The sequence below is a fragment of the Pieris rapae genome, chromosome 17 (genome assembly GCF_905147795.1).
Source record: "Pieris rapae chromosome 17, ilPieRapa1.1, whole genome shotgun sequence".
In the NCBI taxonomy this organism is placed as follows: domain Eukaryota; kingdom Metazoa; phylum Arthropoda; class Insecta; order Lepidoptera; family Pieridae; genus Pieris; species Pieris rapae.
Window position 1 is genome coordinate 7385092 of NC_059525.1, and position 23013 is coordinate 7408104.

Here is a 23013-nt window from a genome sequence, read left to right on the forward strand (position 1 = left end):
TCCACTGCCGAGGGACAAGCATTTGATTAAAAAACTTTGTGCTCGCGTTTTTTAAAGTCAGATGCTGTTGGCGTAAATTATTAATTATTTAAATAATGAATTAATGTAAAAAAATGTTTATTTTTTTTCATTTTGTCTGTCAAATAAAATACTTCATAGTTCATTGTACATGTGTATGTCAATGAACTCCTCTTTCTTCTCCGAAATAGATTCTGAACTCCGGTTTTTAGATTCACAAATCAGCCCGGCAGATGGCGCTGCAGTTTTTAAATTGTTTTAAAGTTAAATTGATTTAATAATAAACGTAACGCAAAAATACTATACAATTCTACATTTACCCGAGTCGTTTATTTGTTACATTTATTAATGAATCTCCAGCCAAAAACGTCCCACAGTATGAAGCCGAACAAAGCCATTCTTGTTATTAAACCAACGTGTATATTAGTATTCAAAACAATTAAAGAAGTCTTTTAATCTGGAGATCGAATACAAAATCGTTTTAATCAAAATAATCCGCTGATAAAAATTTAATACCCGATATGTCGACATAAATATTTGTTGCGAAAGAGTGAAGTAGGAATAATATTAATGATCGGGCGTAACTCAACACAAATATAATCGAAATTTCCATGATTCATATTTGCGATACCAATTTTATCTTACTTTTGTTTTTTGTGGCTTCAGCGTGCGACGCTTATACTTGAGATCATAGATTCAATTCCCGGCTGTGCACCAATGAAGCTGATTTGCTATTTTAAAAGAGTACCGAGAGTTTTTTACGCCGGCTTTTTCTGTCGGCCTACACCCTCTGTCTTCTTAGCCGATGAGTAGGGACGCCCATTCAAATTTAATGACGTGAAATAAGTGGTACCTGTATCTTATTCTCCAAAATAAACATATATTTTTTGTTTTGTAATGAACTTTCTTTCTTTATGCGCATGCCTGCACTCAAACGGTGAAGGAAAACACCGGCTCGCCTTAAGCACACACATATATAGAAATCTGAGCCTAGACCCTATGTGTTGGAGCACCATTATTTTTATTTTTTATTTAACCATGAATAGCATTTAATTCCAGCATTTCCGAACTTATACGACTTAGGGGGCTTCAAGAGAAGAAAGTACGAGAAACTTAAAGGCCCGCAAAAACATTTGCAAACCTGCTGGTGTTGCATATTTAAAGTCATTACCGCTATATCTAGTATGACTAGCATACGACACGTTGTTTGTATTATTTTTATTCATTAATTAATAATGATATATAATGATAACTTTACCTGACGTTATAATTAAATAACGTCAGGTAAAGTTCTTTAATATAGATGTTAACACAAATATTTCTACAAAATGCACTAAAAAGCAATGAATTACAATTTTTATTTGTATTGTCTTGTATTCAATGAAATCTTAAACTTAGCTGTGCTTGTCTTTTAACAAATAACTTGAACTAATGAATCAGTTTATTTAGGTATATTTACGAAACTTCATGGATAAACAATACTCTAAAAGTACCGTAACATTCCGAAAATTCCAACCATTTTAACATTCTAGACGTTTTCATTGATCTGAAAATCGTCAAAAATTCCCGTTTTCTCAAAACAGAGATACATATATCATAAATTACCTTGGGAATATAAAAATCCCCGTAAAGCAAGAGCACATTCAAACGTTAAGTTAGTTGCTCCCCTCAACATTTTCCCGCGGAAAGAGGGCGCTATCTGACACGCGCGGTAATCTAATCTGCGACGTAACTTCATAAATCATACCTCATATTAACACGAAAAGTGACGTTTGTCATATATTTTTTCGTTAATACTTAATACATCAAATAGAAAATGGAATATTACTAAATAAAATTAATCCAGATAAATACTACAAAAATCACTTTTTATTGGGTAATATTTGTGATTTGTACATGAAATGCCATGTTTTAAACGATTTGATGGCGCTGGTCCAGTCAGTATTTCTTGAATTTTATGTCTACATTAGCACCCAATACACTGCTTTGTTTGAGGACTCGCAAAAACCATAAAAAATTACAATTTATGCAGGATTTTATCTCAATCAATCTATTCATCTCTCTGCGTCTCACTTATTACGACCTAGATGGCGCTAGCACAGATTATGATTATATACAATTATGTGGAAGTTGTAGTGACAACATTATTGATTTACAATAAAATATATATCGCTAAATAAATTTACATATACTTACACTACACTACAAAACAAATTAAAAAATAGTTTACCCTGTACGCGAGTACCGTACGACGTGACCATATGGAGAGCTTTTGGTGAGACTTTTTTACCACTCACCCTAATGAAGGCCTTTGTACGCCGAAGAGCATCTCATAAAAACGGAAATTGTATGTAATTTGCTGATGCGCTCGGTATTAAATAAAAACGTTTAACTTAATTTTCTTTTTATAATACCGTACCTTAATTTAAAAGCCGCAAGCTATTACAATAAATGTATTTAATTATTCATAAATGTGTAGTACAACGCTTATAATATTAATAAATAATATACAACAAATATACCATATGTACATCATGATCATTTTTATATAAAAAGTTTATGCCATTAAATCCTACCTAGCAACGTTTACAAAAGACTGATGAATGATTTAAGATATCTTAGAATATGATTCTTATGAGACCACCACGGTACTAGCGTCCAATAAACATTTGAACAGTTTGCCAACTACCCGTGCGAAGTTCGGTGGAGCTTGGCCACAGATATAAGATGTAATTGTCAGCTGACGACTGTAAAGTTAGTGAGTCGCTTTATCGGCTATCGACTTTCTCAAACTACGTTCAAATCTTGGTTCTAACTTTTATACAACGATCGTAACTTTATTGGGGAAATTTCGATATAAATAATGCATCTAACATTGCTATTGGCGTTTTCGAGGACTTAAATTGTCGCGTTGTGTGTAATCGCTCGATTTCGCCAAACACAATATTTTCATTAGTCGCTCGGAGGGGCTTGGAAAAAATGAGATTACTTTTTGAAGTGCTGCGCGATGATGCTTAGCGCTAACTCGATTTGTGCGCAATTCCGTCTCCTCCCGCCTTGCACAGACACATATTTCACCCTCGGATTAACTCGCTTATCTGAAGGCAGGGACCAGCCAAGCTTTAAGAAAACTGAAACTGTGTGTCTTTTAAGTAAGATACACACACGTATGTTGCGATATTGCATAAAGGTTGTATGTGATTTTAAATTCTTTTAAGCTCTTTGGCATAACAATTTTATAATGTGATATAGTTAATTATTATGTGATTCTCTAAAAATTAGATTAGATTAAAAATGAATACTTACGGAACATAAATTAATAATTCACATTTGTCTTTAGCAACACGAACAATCGCACACAATCTGGTGCGTGCATACTTGCAGGCAACTTTCTTAACAGTCATATTATATTCCAAACAGAGATATTAGTTTAATGAGATATTTTAAATTATACGTATATTATTGAGGTCTTTCAGCTGAGTACGCACAAAGAATCTTCGATATTTAATTAAAGAAGCGCTTTCGGCGATGTTTCTCCCTCAGCCCTCCCTTTGCCCAACGGCCTAATGTCCCCTCCGACACCAGATTAAATTTTATTACAATTGAAACATATCCATTGGAAACTGAACAGCTGCTTTTGATACTTTATCTTACTAGATAATATTAAAAAACAGAAACAAAAGAAGAACGGAAAATTAAGAATTCAGAACACTCTCGTAGCCTGTAGCGCGTAGCAAAGACTGCATCTACAATTGAAATGATTGACCAATTTATGCCTTTTTTAATTGACTTCAAAAATTTTGTAGCGATACAAACTCTGGACTTTAGATTTCTGTAAGTGTTTCACGATATTTTTTTTTAACTAATAGTAGGTTGCTGCTGTGCCAAACATACCCCGTCCTTGTAAGGCAGGTTTCCTCACGATATTTTTCCATCCGAACGTCCATTGTTAGCCGGGGTTCGAACCTACGACGAAGGGAAAGTTGCACGCTAAAGCTAGTAGGCCAACACGCTCTACATAACTTAGATCCCGATCTCAATAATGACTCTTTGTAGGGCGCGAACCAAAGGTTGCGTCATCAACGCGAGAGAACGCGTCATCTACTATTGAGGGAAGTACATAGAAATTACATATTCAAACGTCTGGAGCAGTATTTTTTCATTTGTTTTTCTCGTGGGGAAATGCATTACGCATACCCTCCCGAGGCATAGTTGCCTGGTAGTGAAGGGTTATCTGGGACTCGCTTATGTGCATACCCACTTAAACCCGTGGGGAAACCCGCCACCAGCAATCGTCCGAGGCAGAACACGGTAACTGCGTAGCCTTGTTCGCCAGCTCATGGTCCTCTGCTATCACGAATGATGTGGAATGGACCTTGGCTCAGTAAGGTCCTTCTTATTCATTCACATCTGCCAATTCACTCTGTCCGGAGCAATATCGCTCTAACTATTGAAAGTTATAGAGTACGGGTATGTTAAAAAGTTCTTTGTTCTAGGATGACCTACGTTGCTTTTATCTCACGTAACTCAGTTTCCTAGTATATTACATCAAGTGGGGCGTGCCCAGCGAGTGCCGTATACCGTGTGTTCCAAGAGCACTCTTCGCGGTGACAAGTGCACTCCACGACACTACAGTACATTGCACTACACAACACTTACGTGAACGCTATATCATTTACGTATTTTAAATTATGTGCAGTGCCTGGTGATCATCACCACTTGAACAGTATTCACCTGAACGAAATTTCGTAATTTCTAGTAATGTTTTTCAACTTAATTTTGTACTTTCAGGGCCGCCAGGACCGCCTGGAAAGAGAGGGAAGAAAGGAAAGAAGGGTGATACTGGAGAACCTGGACCAGCAGTATGTATTTCAGTTTATATGTGCTTACACTTATTGTGTTTTATTTACGTTCTATTATTTTATTTTTATTTTTATTTCAGGGGTTGATGGGAGCACCGGGCAAAAATGGATTTCCGGTATTATTATTTTGTTTTATTTTTTAATTTTCCTTAGTTTTGAATTCTTCAAACTTAGCCAAGGGCTCTTAATGTTCACCTGTCTGAAACCACTTCAACTTAGAGTAACCTTTGATTCTGTCTTCTTTACCCTTTCATACCTGTGACAACTCATCATTCTGTTTGATGAGTCTGGTAAAATGGAACTGTTAACGTGTTATCTGTGCAATGGCAGATAATTAACTGTGGGCAGCTTCCTCTACAGTAGTCTATGGTAGAGGAAGTTATGAGTAGTCAGTAAATCGGTGTTCGGTTTCAGGGGAGCAAGGGCGAGAAAGGCGAACGCGGCTTCATGGTAAGCCCTCCCCCCCTTTCCCCACACACTCGCCCCATTCAGCCCTTTCATACATTCGAGACTATTTCCCAAAATAACAGAATTTGCCAGTATTCTGTACCTATAAGGAAATAGCGACTTTGTACCCAATTTGTATTTTATCAGTCAAGAAGTTGGGGTCACAATCGCATTTCAAAAAAAACCGGCGTTTTTAAAACATTATGTAATCTGCGTTATTTTGTGAATAGCTGAGAATGTAACCCGTAGCAAGACTCGTAGCTCGTTTTACTAAAATACTAATGTGTATTAATTTGGGTGATTTCGCTAGTTTGTAGAATTCCTCCAAATCCTTTGAACTATCCATTCCACATTGTCTTTTGGTGTAGATGTAGTATCATTTGTACATACTAATCTTGAATGTTTGGTGACCCTGTAGTGAAAAGCATGTCATCATAATATTTTTGACGGTTCGATATTTGGGTGAATCACCGAGGCAAATTTACACGTTCGAAGTTTTTGTTTTTCTTCCAAAATTAAATCTGATATATGAAATAACTGGTCTTAGTCTAAAAGGAAACTAAAGACACTTTAGTTTCCTTTTAAAATATTTAATAATGTGATTCCTTTGGATGAATACGTTACTCTAAATAAACATTAAAAATATTTAATGAAAAAGGCTTTATAGCAGCGACATAATTCGACTACTCCTATCAAAAACTAAAGAATTTGATATAAACAAAATGATAAGTCTATTTCCGTTTATAGTCAAGATATTCTAATGTTCATGTTAACATGGTAATCTTTAATTAACTTAGACGCTGTAACCGCTCCTTAAATTACATATACTTTTTTTATAAAACTTAGATAAGTGCGTAATAACCGAGCTGAAAAACACAATATATATTTAAACATTATTTTTTTGTCAAGACTCGATCTAGCTCTCAAATTTTCTCGGAAAATTAAAGTTGGTTTTCAATATTAAATTGTACAAATCCAATATGCTTTCCTAACTAAAATTATGTGCCAATTATGTCGTTGAAGTGAATATGAATGTTAGTCTTCATGTTTTATTAACGTTTTGATTTTTTTTAAGGATACAAATAATCATTGGTGTAGTTGTCATGTGGTGCACTAACTATTACTAATTTTTACTTACTAACAACTAAGCGTTTTTATTCAAATAAATAATTCTTTTATACTTTTTCCAGGGTCCAATTGGGTTAGATGGGCCAAAGGGAGATCCGGTGAGTGCATAAAGATCTTATAAAGTATTTATTAATAGTATTATCTATCTTCTATCTACATTTTTTTTAATACACTATCCTAAAGCCGAGTGGTAGTAAAGTAATTACGATACGATCAGCAAAGTTTACCAATTAAAAGTATTGCTTATCTCAACAGCAAAATGATGCTAGTTTATTCTGGCATTGCTACGAAAAAAGCTTTGATTGATAATAAAGATTACTAACATTCTTTGTTAGTTTGCAAATGCGTATAAATAAATGGTAAATGCATTGAGTAATTATGAGGATGTGTTTCTTGAATCCTAGTCTGATAAAAACTAATAGACTACATGAAGAGTTTGAAAGTTGGCAGATAACAGGTGACAAAGGTGTATAAAATTGAGGCATTGAGCAACGCGAGTTTTGATATTATTATGAATCAAATATAAAAAAATAAGTTTTATTTTATGACAAATTTGAGATGGAATTTCTAGGGACTAGAAACACACATAGAAAAATTTTCAGCTTTTATAAAAAGACGGGCTCTTGGACCATTAGAACGCTAGTCACCTACTTTTCGATATTTAAAGAATTATCATGAACCCTGAGGCAAAGCCTCCATGTAAACTGCAGTACCACTATTTATTAATTATTATTTTTATCATATACCAGGGCCGACCCGGGGATAAAGGGCATAAAGGCGAACATGGCAGTCCCGGTTTTGATGTATTTTCAGCGGTCAAGGTAAGACAATACTTTCTAAAAAGCTGTCTTAATAACACAGTTCAAGACTAATGTGTATTATTAACAAAGTAATGTCATCGATAAATAGTTGTTGAAGTTTAGTTTAATAATTTAAATCAAATATTCTTCTTAACAAGTTGGTACCAAGCTGTTGGTAATTGCTCTTATATAAAATGGTATCATCACTGATGAAAATTATGGATTAGTTTATATTATAAATAGTAGCGGATCCGACAGATCTTGTCCTGTGTACACGTCTTACACACAATACATTAAATAATGTAAATCATTCTCGACTCACAATCAAAAAGTCATCAAAATCTGTACAGTCGTTTATGAGTTTTATTACGAACACATACACAGAAGATATATAACTGTTTAGTTGATGTACAAATAAATAGCCTAGTCATCGACTGCAGCGTCATCTGCCGGCCTGATTTGTGAATATAAACCATCCAGGGCGCCGCCCAAACGCAAAAAATCATTCAAATCGGTCCAAACGTTTAAGAGAAGAGACCTTATGAGTTCAATGACATACACATACAGTAGAATTATATATACATTTAAACATTATAAGTGTAGCAGAAAAGTTTTACTTGGCAATTGCAAATAAAAGTACTATGTAAGTCAGCAATAAAGCAACCGATGTAAAGTTAGGTAATAGCTATATACTGCAGTCAGTTACTAATAACGGGCGGTTACAGGGCGTGAAACGCTCCGTTGACAACTATAAGATGAGCCCGTACACCACCGCAGAGATTATCGCTGTCAAGGTACAGCCTCCGAACAATCAGTGCTTTACAAATTATTTTGCGCTTATTTTGTAGGTTAAAATGGGTTACATTTATTTTGCAAATCATTACAGGTCATAGCTTTCTTCTGTCACGTTATGACATTTTGGCAGAAGGGAGTGATGATTAGTTTCGTGTCAAGTCGCACACTAGTTTTACAAAACTCAACTTTTCGTACGTAAAGTATTAATCAACTGAGTTTCCTATCTAGTGTGACGGCTGTGCATGTATGTGTGTATGTAGTTAGTGGTGTGCGTAGGGGCTGCAGGCGGCCGGACACAACATCTCAGCGCAGTCCATCATTCAACTTAAGGTGAGATGAGCACTAAATAATTTGTCTACTGCAATCTGTGCAAAATAACTACTAACAAAAACTTCTTCTTCGCCAAATATTTTCTCTCGTTATTAATAACATAAACTAACTTTTAAATACTAAATAAGCAAAAAACTTAAGCCACGGCCTACACCCTCTGTCTTCTTTGCCGATGAGTAGGGATGCCTACAAGTTCGAATTGATTGACGTGGAATAAGTGATACCTAGATGATCTTATGTTCCAAAATAAACGTATTTTATTTTTTCTCACAGATTATCCTTGAGTATTTGTGATCATAAAGTTACTAATATAATAGTGTGAGAAACGCGTGATTACAAGTCTGCGGCCATGTAATCAACGGCACCCGTAATTTCTTTAAATCATTATGTATATTCTCATCATGTTAACAATATTTTATTTAAATAACAAGTGAACGAAATCTTTTCCCAAAAATCAATTTAAAATAATTTCACTAAAAAATACTAGCGCCCAAATTTTGGTAGATATACATTCTCCTACTTATAAATGTACTTAAAAATATGGTTTTTAGCAAATAACCGATAAGCGAAGTAATCCTGCAGCCGGATATCGTACTACTAGTCTCATATAGTGATTGCCATGTATTCAATAAATCTTGTAGTAATATGATAGGATAACTATGAATATCACTTACATATGTATACCTCATAAGTCGAATAAAAATCTTACTGAATAGAGAAATACACCCCAGCAAGGACAGAAGTTCCCTGACTCGAAAGAGACTTTTACATTGACTATGTCTTGTACTTTGATTTGCTAGGACTATGTTCCATGGGATCCCGTACAAGACTGAAGGTGTTTTGAGAATTTCTAGAAATTCGCTTCGATTTTTTACTAAACGTTATTAATATTTTGGATATTATAAAACCAATAGTCTGAGTAGGGTTATCGTAATTACCATAATGAACGTGCCTCTTCATTTCATTGCATGTTGCTTATTTCAGTTTTATGCATGTTGGGTTATAAATGTTATTTAATATTTTGTAAATAATTATTGCATGTTTAATAAACTTATATTGTAACCTTATTTATTAAATAACAATTTATTATTACTAATAAAATTATTTACTTTACTAATATAATAAAGATATTATTTGGAATATATTCAACCCAAATGAATAAATTGTTTGAATTTTTTTTCTTTAAAAAAAAATATCAAAATAAATATCTCTATTTATTTTGAGTAATTACAAATAAATTTTAAAAACTAATAAAACAAATCTTTACTATATAGGCTTTTAAACTGTCATAATTGTATTTAGGGTGAACCCGGAGAACCAGGGCCTCCAGGTGCACCTGGGCCGCCCGGATCTGACGGAATTGCAGGCGCCGAGGGCCGCCTTGGTCCTGTTGGAGCTCCCGGACCCGCAGGACCCATTGGACCGGCTGGACCCCCTGGCCCCATTGGACCTGTTGGACCCCCCGGACCTATAGGACATAAGGTACTATGACTATTAAATCTTACTTCAATTTTTACTCAAAGATATTTTGAAACTTACATACCTGATATACTAACAGAAATAGGGATGTGTCGTATATTTTACAAAATTATATAAATACATATATATCTATTTAAATATTAACTAGACAGTTTTCAGGAATCAGAAAGTCAATATATATCGTGATCCTTAAGATCTTGTTAATATTCATTTATGTGTAAATGCGGCAGAAATATTGAGCATATTGACATAAAATCTAGTACTTTTTGGGATCCATCCATCGATCAAGATCTGTCAATATTTATTGACTGTGTGTGTGTGCGTGTTGATTTGGATGAGCGCTGAGAGTAAGATTTTGGATGACTGGTTTTTTCAAAATAAACCTATGTAAAGTATTTGTGTTTATGCTTATTAAAATATGCAAATAACTTACCTGTATTTAACATTGAAGTAAGTAAGTAAGTGTGGCCTGTATTATGGCAAAACAGGCTTTAATTTTATCGTCCATTACTACGAAACACGTCTACTTAGAAGAATTATGTTTTGGCTACAGACGATATTGAAGTCAATATCTATTGTACGACCAGTTGATTCAATATATTAAATCACGATATTTATTGACCGCCTAAGATATTGGATTGTCAAAAAATATTGTTTATAATTTTTTCTAATACTTAAAGAAAACTCATGCTAAAGCGTGGGTGTATATGTTGCCGCCAACTTGCCGTTCAATTAACAGCCTAGCTGTTTAACTAAATGGCGCTGTTTTACTAGCATCCTAAAGATGTTTAGGTAGTTGATGAAACAGCTAGGCAAATGACTTGGATCGAAGATGTTTCATTCCTTCCTAGCCTGTTGACTGTTAATTTAAATTAAATTTCAAACTGGAAACGAAACTCTTCAAGCTCAATATGGCTTCGGTAAACGACAACTTTAATGGTGTTTTCCAAAGTTTCATGAAAAACAACAAATACAATGGAAGAGTGTACTGATAATCAAGCAATTCAATTATAAAATCAAACAATTTATGCCATATTTTTCATAGATTTCATCTTTCTTATTTCTGCCAAATGATGACTCTATCGTAGGAATGGTCTAAGTATAAGCCAGCAAGTTTATTAAATGTTGTAACAAACGGCAAATATCTATTAGGCCGTTAGATAAACGGCGCCATTTAGTTAAAAGGCCAGGCTTTTAATTGAACGGCTAATTAAGCTAGTTAGCTGCGACATATACATTCTAATATATTAGTGCCGAATAATTAAAAAGGGAAAAGAACAATTGTCGAACAAAGTTGCGATGTGTTTCAGGGAGATCGCGGTGACAAAGGCGAGCGCGGCTACACTACGACGTTGAAGGGCGATGCCTTCCCCACTGGAATTATCGAAGGACCACCTGGCCCCCCTGGACCTCCCGGTACACACTAAATAAATTTTAGGGGATCAGCTTCAGAAATATTTTTATAGCTCTGTAGAAACTGACCATCACTGCACTTGAAGTTAAAATAACAACACGTTGCTGAAGCGAACACAGAAGCTATTATATTAACATATGGTTAATGCTTTAAATGGTGGCTTTGCTATAGATAACAAATTAATGCCTAACTAGTAGTTGATTAGATTGTAATTTAAACATTATTTTTAGATGTTATTGAATCTGTAGAATAGCAAATTTGGTTTATCTTTTGTAGCGCTTAAATACTGAATGCAAGGTAGTCCTGAGTGTAAAGGGTTGTGGATGTTAGTGTGTGTAGCGGGTTATAGGTGGGGTGTGTAACTCAGGGTGTGTGTTGAAGGGGCTGAGGGAGCTCGCGGCGAGAGAGGAACAGCCGGCGCACCCGGACCGCCCGGAGAGCGTGGCGCTCGTGGAAAGCGCGGCAAACGGGTAAAACACAAACACACAAACACAAACACACCAAGTGAACATAATACATAAATCAACAAGCTCTTTCAAATTTGTTGAAAAATTCTTTATACATCAAAGTACTTGCCCTAATCAAGTCCAAGAAAACATATTTTATACTAACAGTAACATTTGCCACCTGCCCACTGGCTCTCTGCCCATCTCGCCCATTCTGCCCGCGTGAAGCACGACTTTCTACAAAGGGGTGTTTTCAACTATTTCTGTACTTGCGTTTGCCTTGATTTTGCTTACGATCCGCTAAGGGTTAAACATTAGCATGGGATTGCATGTAGCTGCATGCCACTTGTGTAGAATTTGGCAGAGAACAGCGTAGACGCGTGCTTGTGTGGTGTGGACTTCAACAGAGCTGGCCTTAATCATGTTAAGGTAAATAAGCTGTTTATACAGTTCATAACAGAACGTGCTATATGTGTCTTCTGTGATGTGTTGGCCAAATGTATTCATGTATTTTCTTGGCACATTTTCCAGGTGTGGCAGGCACGGCGGGCCCTCGTGGTCCCCCAGGTCTGGACGGACGGCCCGGTGATCCAGGTGTACCTGGACCCCCAGGAAAACCGGTAACTATTTGAATACTCCATTTGAGTATAGGTTGATCAACCATTTTAATATGTTTTGAGAACTTTATTTCTCATTTCATACAAACATGTATTTTATTTACATGAGAAAATTAATATGTATATACGAGCGAGATACACGTCGCCATTAGTCCCAATTTTAGGGTACTATGTTCACTCTAACAAGCATCTTTAATACCTTGTTGAATTTGTTCAGCGCGCTAATATTGCGAATTTTAATTGATTAAATAACTGCACACCCTTATACGAAATAAACTTTTTCAAATAATTTATACAAACTCGCTCGACGAGTATTGCGTGTTGTTGTGTATTTGATTTTTTAATGATAAGCTACTATGGAGAGAGTTATTCAATTTTTTTTAATTAAGTTATAAGAAGATTTATCTAACAATTTATTATTATGTTGAACGAGCTAACCAAAACTATGACTTGCTAATAGGGTACTTATCGAAGATTCGTCAGGAATTCATACACTCCAAAATATATCCTGATGAATATACCTGTACTTTCGTAACTCTGGCAAAGGAACGATTCATAGTGTAGTTCCGTGAAGTTTCGTATACTAAATTAATAAAAATGTTTTAATTTCCAGGGTGAAATAGGTCCTAAAGGCGGAAAAGGTGACTACGGAGACATGGGATCGCCGGGAATGCTTGGTGCACCTGGTTTGCCTGGACCACCCGGATATCCAGGTCTCAAAGGGGAAAAAGGAGATAAAGGAGATTCGGTAAGACTTTTTTGTTTGTTGTCATAGTATTGTCTTTTATTACACATTTAAAGAAAACACGGTTTCAATTTTCTTTAAATTTGTTGTCATATATTTAAAATTACAGTATATTTCTTCATATGTTTTAAAACTTCTCAAGAGCTGTCTTATTAAATAACTGCTAATACAACATGGAACCATGTAATAGTTATGAACAAAAACAATTATACATCTAAATTTACTATTTCTTAATTATAATTAGGGATGCATCGATACGCCTTTATGTCGATACGATACTGAAGACGTTATTCTTATAAAAATATCGTCGATACCGATACCAAAACTTAGTGAATTAAAATTCAATTACGGTAAAATATATCAAGTTTGGTTAGTTAAAATATAAACAGTCACAAACTTTGAATGAGATTCAGATTATATCGGCAATTAAAATATCTCCGGTGCCGATATCGGTATCGGGATCAGTATCGAATGCATACCTAATTCTATTAAATCATAGCTATGCATTATTGAATATATTTTACATTTTTACATGTTACTCTCACGTTGTTGCTGGCTGCAGAAATACAGGAAACTACGTCGGAGACAAGTAACTATCAATTTTATTATTATTATTGCAGTTGCCTTAGTTTTTTAATTGATCTTTGGCAAATTTCTGGTAATTCTTTTACAATACCTTATTGAATAGATGGAGCACAAATAGAAAATTACTAATTAATAAATACCTTAAAACCTTTTAGTTATAGCATTTAAGAGTAGGAGAATCTATGTTGCCTAAACTGTTAATCTTTATGCCCACTGTTGAACTTGCAGGGCGATGGGACAGGATACGAGCTGTATGGACATGATATTGTAAGTATATTTTTTATATATGCGTTTTACCTAACGAGCTGATACATAAAACTGTATAATTCGGTCATACAATTTGAGATTTTAGTATCAAGATAAATAATTGAAAGTAATAATTCCTTTTTCATATATCTTGTAAATTAAGTCGGAGCAATGGCGCTGGTATCAGTTGCCATTTTCAGTATAATTTAATAACGTCAAAGTCAAATTAGTTCAAAACCGTAAATACGAATATCCCATTCATCCGCAATAGTTTGAGTTTTACACCGCCTATTACCAACTAGATTAGTATATAGGGTAAGGTTATAATTCTTAATAACTTGAATTGGGAACACACCGTCTATGAAGTATTTTTAATTTACATGTACATGTATTTTGTAGATATATATTGTATGGTAAGAAAGAAACATTTTTTGATTAAAAACAGGTATGGGGTTGAAATAACTTTGAAATTGTTTGAAAACATGACATCAAGCAATGTAAGTATGACGATATCTACATATTCCAAGAGATTTGAATAGCTTTGTTAGCGCGTTACGTGGTGTGACGTCACCGCAGAGTACTCGAATTTTACATTTTACAGTACGATTTTTTTTACGTTTTAGTAATGATGTTTAATATGCGTTAATAAAATGTTTCAGATGATGGGCCCTCCGGGTGCTCCAGGCCCAGCTGGACCACCTGGAGTCGCCGGGCCTCCCGGCATCAAGGGCGATAAGGGGGATCCTGGCATTCGAGGAAAATCGGTAATACTATCACTCAAAACTAATACAAACTCATTGTTTTACTCGTGTTACTACGATCACAATATTTCACCTAAATGTCATAAAAATACATAGAACAAACTATCTTAACGGTGACGTTATCAAAATACAATGGTTAAAAAAAATCTTTTTTTATCCATCTGTAATCATCCTCTTGGCTTTAATCAGATTTTATGAAATGATGGCAATTAGGTAACGCAAATCCAATCATGTTTAATATCCCTCATCACACTGCAGCAAGTTTCGCGCTTTTCAAGCGATACACGTTTTGTATCGTACGGTTGATCTTTTGATGTCTTCCTGGACAGTGGAAATTTCCAAATAAATGAACTGTACATATTTATTTATTTTCCGTAATATTAGGACCAACTGGGTTGGTTATGTAAACGTTCATATTAGAAACCATCTCTTTCCTAATCAATAGAATTTTATCTTAATATAACAAAGATTGGCTTAAAGTTTTATTTCATTTACGAAGAGAAGTGTGTATACTTCAAAAAAACATCTTAATGATATTACACTGTCTTAAATTTACCAAAAAATACTCGTTGCACATAATAACGTTTTATTAACAAAAATATCATAAGTTTTTATTATAACTCCTATACAGTTAATTATGTAAATCTAATTTAATTTACTTCGCAAATTAAAGTTAATTGTTTGTTTCACTATTTTATTAGTATTTTGTAAGGAAACATATAACCAATAATACTTTCAGGGTGAGCGTGGAGAGAAAGGTGACCCTGGACCAATGGGACTTCCGGTTAGTAAATTTCACATACTTCTTTAGTCTGTGGCCGTAGTAAACACGGAACACGCAATTTTAATACATTAAAGAAGTTAGTACCGCGTTTCCGATAAATATTAGGCTAAATGTACCCGTAATGCCTTAGAGAAAATTCGGCTACTTTATCTACATTTATTGTACTTCTTGTTATCTTTAAGTTTATATTTTAAATGTTTATTTTTTATACCATAATATCTATAAATCCCAGGGTCCCGTTGGTCTACCGGGCGAAACAGGAGAACCAGGACGACACGGAGAGCCGGGGCCTCGAGTAAGTTACACACATTTGCACACAGCACACACTACACACTACACCAACCACACACGTAGTCCTAAATCCGAACTAAATGCACTAACAGTCTACTAATTGAAAGTGATTGCAACTTGAAAGTAGTTGTTGCATGCTACCCCGTAGACCGTTTTGCGATTTGTTACTTAAATGAGTAATCATAGTTCTGCGAGTTATATGCTCAGTCGTTAACTACTAAATCGATTTTGTTTCTAGTTAATCCTGGTGAAATTAGAAATTTTGTAAATGACTTATCAAATCCAACAGAGTCATTACCACAAATTTTACAATCATTTAATCGAGTAAATTCTTCATTCTGTGAACTAATAAAATTCTTGTTAGCTCTGTATTTACACTAGCATCCTTTTTTTCATATTAAGTATCAAGATAACTGTCAAACTATAATGACGTATCAATGTTGTCAACACATGATTGACATTATTGTCCGTAACATTAGTGATGAGGTCTCATTCAACTTGGACAAGAGTCCAAGTTAGTCACATAGGGTCACAAAGCGGTCAAGGGTGGACTGTAAAACAAATGACAATGAACAACACTACTAACTATATGGGTGTGTGTGAATTACTAACAAGGGGTGTGGTGTACAGGAGAGCTGGCAACACCTGGCCTTCACGTAGTGACGTCGTCGCGTCGCTTCACTGCTGTAAATTGTAAAATAATAAATTTAAGATGTTACCGTGATTATGGTATTAAGTGTTGTTAACTTTGTATAAATACGTAAGTTTTTACTCGAGACATCGAACTTGCAATGTGTGTTAATAAAGCTCCGTGTAAATAAAAGCGGTGGGTGTTACATGAAATATTAGCATTTCATCGTAGGAAATTATGTTCGCTTGAGTATTTTCACTGAAGATTACTAGACCTTTATAAAGTCTGCGTATCTTACTGATCCTCGCACCCACAATAATTTAGATTAATATCATGGTAATACAGAATTGAAACCCCATTTATACTTAAAATCGCACTTTATATTAAGCATGTAAAATTTTACAGCGTGGGAAAAATCGCAGACTTTTTTTAATATGAAATGAAAACATTAAAAAGTATATTAAAAACACTTTTTTACGTAATACATTTTGCTGATTATCGATGTCCATACTCGTAATTTGTACTAAAATTTGCACAATATTTTATGTACTTTGTATTTTTTAAACTCCTAGAATTAATAAAACCCTGTCAACATAAGATCAATGTTACCTTAAAAATACATTATACCAATTAAGCTGAAATTATATTAAATAAAATTGTTTACTACATTTATAAGTACTTTTTAACTAGCTACCAGTCATTGACTAGTTGCTGTGCTGTGCAAAGACAATCTTTTGTCATTTTTCTACAATATCTAGTTTTTTTTATATATAGGTTTTGTTTGTACAATCACTTTGTTCACAGGGTTTTTGTGTAAATATAGTTGCAATTAATAACTTGTATTCAAGATACAAATTCATTTATAAATAACGCTGCAAGGTAATTGTTATTGATATATGTAAAAATGCCACATATACTCGTTCATCCGTGAGCACGGGTTACTGCGTAGATAATGTATTTTTTTAATATCGTAAACAATACTTATGTATGATTATACTTAGCTTAGACATTTCTATTATCCATTTCTAAGCAATGTTTATAATGATTCAAGGGCGCGCTCTAGTGCCAGTGTGTGAGTATGTCTATTGTCTATGTGTATGTAAATAACGTCAGACCCGCGTGCTCCGTCCGTAGTCCTTTCTAATCTAAGCGTATTTGCTCTTCATCTACTCTTTCTCTGTGTTTCCTTCTATTGTATCGTCTTTTCTCTATATATACATATTACTATAAGCTTTTGGATGAGTGCGGTCATTGAATTTCTCTCCATGAGAAAGCTAATGTCCGGAAGTCTCATAACTATTGTATTATATGTGTAAGTTACTGAATGAAAATGAAATGTACAAATGTCAGTATGTAGCCTAAGATTGATTATTGTTGTATCGTGTCTTCGGCGGCCATCGTAACCCAACTACTTTTTAGAATAAAACCAATGTTATTTCTTTAATTGCCTTGATAACACAATTCAGAATTACGTGAAACTAATACTGTATAACATTATTTATTTTTTTGTACTGTACCGACGCTAAAATATTTTTTTTCGCGATGATCGTGCGGCCGTCGTAATCCTTTTCTCTTGTCTAGTGTAAGTGTATCTAATAACATTAAGGATTTAGTTTTTGTATGAGACGGACAGTTGCCATTTGTAAAATAACCATAAGAGCAAATAAATTATTGTTATTCACAAATTATTTTCAAGGAAAATAAATATTTGCATGCGGTGCATATTGGAGTTTCTTTGCGGCGCATGAACACGCACTCCTCTGTATTACTATTCCTCTGCATGGACTCTTATTCTTACGATTACCCTCGGCGTCGAAGTAAGGCTGGGTAGTTACGTGGGGGGTTCGGGTGATAGGAGTCTGCCACTGGGCACGTGGCAAAAACCGACAGCATAGCCAACATTGACGACTTCCTTATTCCGCAGGGCCCACCTGGCCTCGATGGCATGAAGGTGAGTTCAGGTCTACGTTTTAAATTTTGTTAATATAAAATTTCGTCAGAGTTTAACTGTTGCTGTTTGTGTACAGGGTGCACAAGGCGAGCCAGGCGGCAAAGGCGAAAGAGGAGATCCCGGTCTACCCGTGAGTGACTTACCAGAAGAAGATGCCTTTGCTAATATCTTTTATTACGGCAGTAATTGAACCACGTTAAATCAGTTTATTAACCAGTTTACATAATTTCAGGGAACAGATGGAATACCTGGAACCGAGGTTAGTTCCAAATGCTTGTCGGCAGTTCTCTTTATTATTATTATTCCAAAGCGATATTAAGAGTATTTTTAATCTACAGGGGCCCAAGGGTGAGAAGGGTTACAAAGGAGAGGCCGTAAGTACAGGTTCCGGGGTATCCGGCTAACTAACACCAACTTCCTTCGACGCTCGTTGCATGTCCCCCAACACGACACTTATCACACACGAGTAGGGTTAAGTAAGAACCTAGTAATGAACAAATGTGTCTCCAGGGTCCTCTTGGAAAGCGTGGACGAAAGGGCGACAAAGGAGATCGTGGTGAGCAAGGCGTGCCTGGCCTCGATGCGCCCTGCCCGCTCGGTCCTGATGGTTTGCCGCTACCTGGTTGTGGCTGGCGGCCCTCTAAGGTACCCAAAATGCAAATAATACTGATACCGCTAATTAACATTGACACTAACCAAATACTCTTTTGCTCTTCATACTCAAACATGAGCAAGGAAGCCTTTGAAGCTATTTTATATTGGCTTCATTGCAATGTTGTATTATAGTAATTTTAGCTAACCTGAAGAGCAATAGAGTTAAATAATGGGTGGCGGTTTTGTGTGTGTGGTGTGAAAAGTCGCGATTGCGGATGTGGCAGGAGGCGGCTCGGCCAATGGTGAATAGTGCAGAGGAACGGGGAGTAGACAGGGGAGTTGGGGTAGAAGAGGATATCGGGGAAGAGGAGGTAGAAGAAGGCGAGTATGAGGGACCTGACGACACCCGCGACTATGAAGACTACATCGATCCTGCACTGCAGCTACGGCATTGATCATCTACAAGGCCATTCGGTCCTTACACGTTACAGGTGCTTGCCATACGCGAAAATTATAATCTATGGAAATATGCATGCTTTGTAGACTATCTTATCGTTAGTAAAATTTTTTTTGTCATCAGACGGGATCAACACAAAAGCATGCTTCATTTGTTTAAATGTATTATCAAGATTATTAGTATACCTAACATTTAACCTGCTAACTATAATAACCATTAACGAAGATGTTGCATGTTGGGAAAACACATTAGTTATTAAGTTGAATTTTTTGTATGAAAAATCAAAAACATATTTCCCGTCATTGATATTCTTAAATAAAATTGGGTTAAACTTAATGTGACTCTGGGTTTTTGTGGTCAACTTACAAAATCACGTTTTTTTTAATCACGCAAAATTTCTATTGGTCACGTATCAACAGTGGCTGCAGCATCTTGCGCCTGAAGACGTAAAGACTAAAAAAGAAAGACTGTTACTAAATGGATACTCAGAGCGTCGTTCAGCATTACAACCGACGACGTTGGTCCTCACTGCTCCAAATTACTAGATCCAGAAATGTGGCTTTATAATGATTTTTAACACTATTAATATTGGACGTTGTTTTTTTGGTGTTAGGAAACTCTAGCCGCGTGGGTTCGACGGCGGTTGGCGTTGGACGACAACGAACTGCCCTAATCATCCCTTCATCCAGACACCGCACACTGCATCACAGGAGTCTCTTGTTTTTAAAGATTCTTGGCCATCCAATACTTGTTGATTGTTAATTATGATTGACTGAATTGTTACATACTAATATACTGAATGCAATCAGTTAATATTGGTACAAATTCTGATAAACATAATAATATTAATTTTTAGTATAAAATTCCAGAAATCACTTAGATATTCAATTGTTATTCCTACTAAGTAGTACTAAATCAGAATTTGCATTATTTATTTAGTTTGCCTACTCAAAAAAAACATTACTCTAGTAGTAAAGATCGCCTAAAATATATGTCTTAAAATCAATAACTTCAGGTAGTATTCAAATTAACACGACTAAGCTCGTCATTTTATTATAACTTGCCGATTCACAGGATAAACCCAATATGTTTACTCATTATTTAATTTGCCTCAGCCGTGCAATAATTATTATTGTTTATTAGTTTCATTCTTATCAAATGAGGAAAACCATATACTGTGTGTATTAATATAATATACATGACCTTGATATTACAAAGATGAACCTATTAAAACACGCTTTGATTACACATAAATAATCAAGTTGGTTTTTACACCCGCCTTTATACAAACTGTGGATAACGTCTTAGGAATAATTGTTATTATGTATATAGATTGTAGGAATAATCTTTCCAATTTGATTTTTGTAGGATATGCGTAGACATTACTGCCATATTTCAGTTACATGAGCTACTCTGTAAACGCAACGATTTTAAATTATTGCTAATAGCTTATCTAGAAAGGGCGAATTCGTCGCGATTCTCTCGCGCGTATTACGCGCGACCGTTGCGTCCACAAGGTGCGTATCAACGCGCGAGCTATATACAATTCCGTGTCAAAATTTTGGCGCTCGCTCTAGAGTTCGCGCGTTAACTGGACGCAACAAGGCGTCCCTATTCCCTAGTATCTCGACTCGCGCGCAATACGCGATTCGCGATACGATTTACGCGCGTATTTTGAATTCACGCGATGCTTCTGGACGCGATGTATCGGTGCCTAGTATCTCACTAACGCGCGTATGAATTCGCGCGATACGATTCGCGACGAATTCGCCCTTTCTGAACAAGGTCTAAATCGCCGATTTTCATTGGAAATGTGTCTTAAGAAAGCTCACTATACAATATACTAATTTGTACCTACCATTAAAGAGATAGCCAACAAAAATATTGTCAGCCTTACGTATTATTATGTTTTAAAAAAGTTTTATAACGAGGCAGTTTGTAAAATGCACTCCATTTTTTTAAGTTAGCTATGGGTGTAATTTGTAAATACTCGAGTGTATGTGTAATGGCATAATACTGTTTATAAGATGTAATAATTGTTTTAATTGAAACTCAGTAGGTGCAGTAGATACAATTGTATTGTATAAATAAGCTTAAGCTTGAAGAAGCTTGTTATGAGCTATGTATTTGTATATTTTTATACTTTCATAAGTTAAGAATGTCATTGTAAATATTTATTGAAAGACTATTAAAATGACTACAGACTATTAACTTTTACATATATAAAATCATATCTGTAACGTAACTACCTAGTTGCAAAGTAATATTAAATAATATAACATCATTAGATTTCAAAGTAAACCGAATCTATTCATTATATTTCTTCAATTATAAGTTTATGAACTATGTAACCCTTAGAAAGTCTTGAATATAAGAAACACAAACCACGTTTCGTGCGTAGAAATTATTTGTTATTTTTAATAAAGTTATGATTTATTGTTCCCGAAAGATTACCATCGAAACAAAACAAAATATATTTATGTAAGTTTAAATTTTATAATTTGCTAGGTAACAATTGATCACTTTTTAATTTTTAATTTTAGACTGCAATTATAAAAAAATATTAGTCCCGGCTAAGAGTTGATTGTTACGCAATGTAAGTTCAAGTAAGTAACCTTATGAGTAACTATACATATTTATTGTAAATAATTTTGTAAAACTACAAATATATGTACTTGTTTAAAAATAAAAATAATTAATTATAATTTTCTAGTTACTTGTCTTTATTTTACCTCTTATGCAAAGTCAAGAACTTAAAATATATTAAGACCTACCTACATCTCCGCTTTACCATAAAATCATTATTATGTTTTATATAAATGTCTAATATGACGATATTTCAAACAAATTTGGTTATACCGTTAACGCAATATCAGTTATATATATATACTATACAATACTGGTATCCAAGTAGGTATTTTTTTATTTCAAAAGCTTAAAACTACAAATCAAGTTTTATTAGTTCCAGTTTGTTGCCGTCTAACGACAAAAAACTACGGCGCAGTAAGTTCAGACTTCAGATTTCACATATGTAATCGGTAGTCAATATAGATGACAGGCGTCACGTATTATAGACTGTCAAGTATAAGTTGGCGTTCCAGTGGCGGCGCCTCCTACAACCCTCTGTGTTGCCACTTTTTTTGTTTAGTTTGGATTGATGGATATTCTTAGATATTACATTAAAGGTAAATAAAAAACTTAATAACAAAAAATTATTTTTTATAGTAATTATGGTCTGTTAGAGGCATTATTCCTTCCATGAATTCTTCAGAGTCATCTGTGTCAGAAGAATCTGAGTCGCTGCTATTCAAATCAATTAAAAATGGTTCCATTACTGTTTCAAGGCGGTTGTCTGTCATACGATAATTATTTTCAACATTTATAACGTGATTACAGTGTTTCTGCCATTCTTCAGCAGTTATTTTGGAAAATGCACTATGGATTCTCTGTTCCATGTTTTCAGAGAGGTTCACGGTTCTTTCAGAAACACCTTAAATAAAACAAAAAATATTTTAAGTTATCCATCAATCACATTTACTTTCAAAAGCAATTATTATTTTTCCCTAAATTTGGGGATATAAATATCACTTTTAACTGGCAATACTTTACCTGTCAAAGCCGCTGTTCGAGCA

At 34.8% G+C, this 23013-nt stretch overlaps 1 protein-coding gene across 8 annotated transcripts in view; it reads left to right on the top strand.

Moving 5' to 3' along the window:
* The window catches only part of LOC111000911 (collagen alpha chain CG42342), a 294010-nt gene extending 273088 nt beyond the window's left edge, over window positions 1-20922 (top strand). For 2 of the 8 annotated variants that reach the window (XM_045631950.1, XM_045631944.1), the window contains exons 2-19: window positions 4810-4880; window positions 4961-4996; window positions 5295-5330; window positions 6518-6553; window positions 7205-7276; window positions 7981-8049; window positions 9683-9862; window positions 11170-11275; window positions 12251-12339; window positions 12950-13084; window positions 13644-13670; window positions 13886-13933; window positions 14572-14676; window positions 15413-15457; window positions 15690-15752; window positions 18841-18975; window positions 19209-19415; window positions 19995-20922. In XM_045631950.1, coding sequence (XP_045487906.1) covers window positions 4810-4880; window positions 4961-4996; window positions 5295-5330; window positions 6518-6553; window positions 7205-7276; window positions 7981-8049; window positions 9683-9862; window positions 11170-11275; window positions 12251-12339; window positions 12950-13084; window positions 13644-13670; window positions 13886-13933; window positions 14572-14676; window positions 15413-15457; window positions 15690-15752; window positions 18841-18975; window positions 19209-19379 — 1424 coding nt within the window. In that variant the 3' untranslated portion in view covers window positions 19380-19415; window positions 19995-20922. Of the gene's footprint in view, window positions 1-4809; window positions 4881-4960; window positions 4997-5294; window positions 5331-6517; window positions 6554-7204; window positions 7277-7980; window positions 8050-8326; window positions 8381-9682; window positions 9863-11169; window positions 11276-12250; window positions 12340-12949; window positions 13085-13643; window positions 13671-13885; window positions 13934-14571; window positions 14677-15412; window positions 15458-15689; window positions 15753-18406; window positions 18461-18562; window positions 18590-18668; window positions 18705-18840; window positions 18976-19208; window positions 19416-19994 lie in introns of all 8 variants that reach the window. The other 6 variants (XM_045631951.1, XM_045631945.1, XM_045631949.1 and 3 more) reach the window with 6 other exon arrangements.
* The last annotated feature ends 2091 nt before the right edge of the window (window positions 20923-23013 follow it).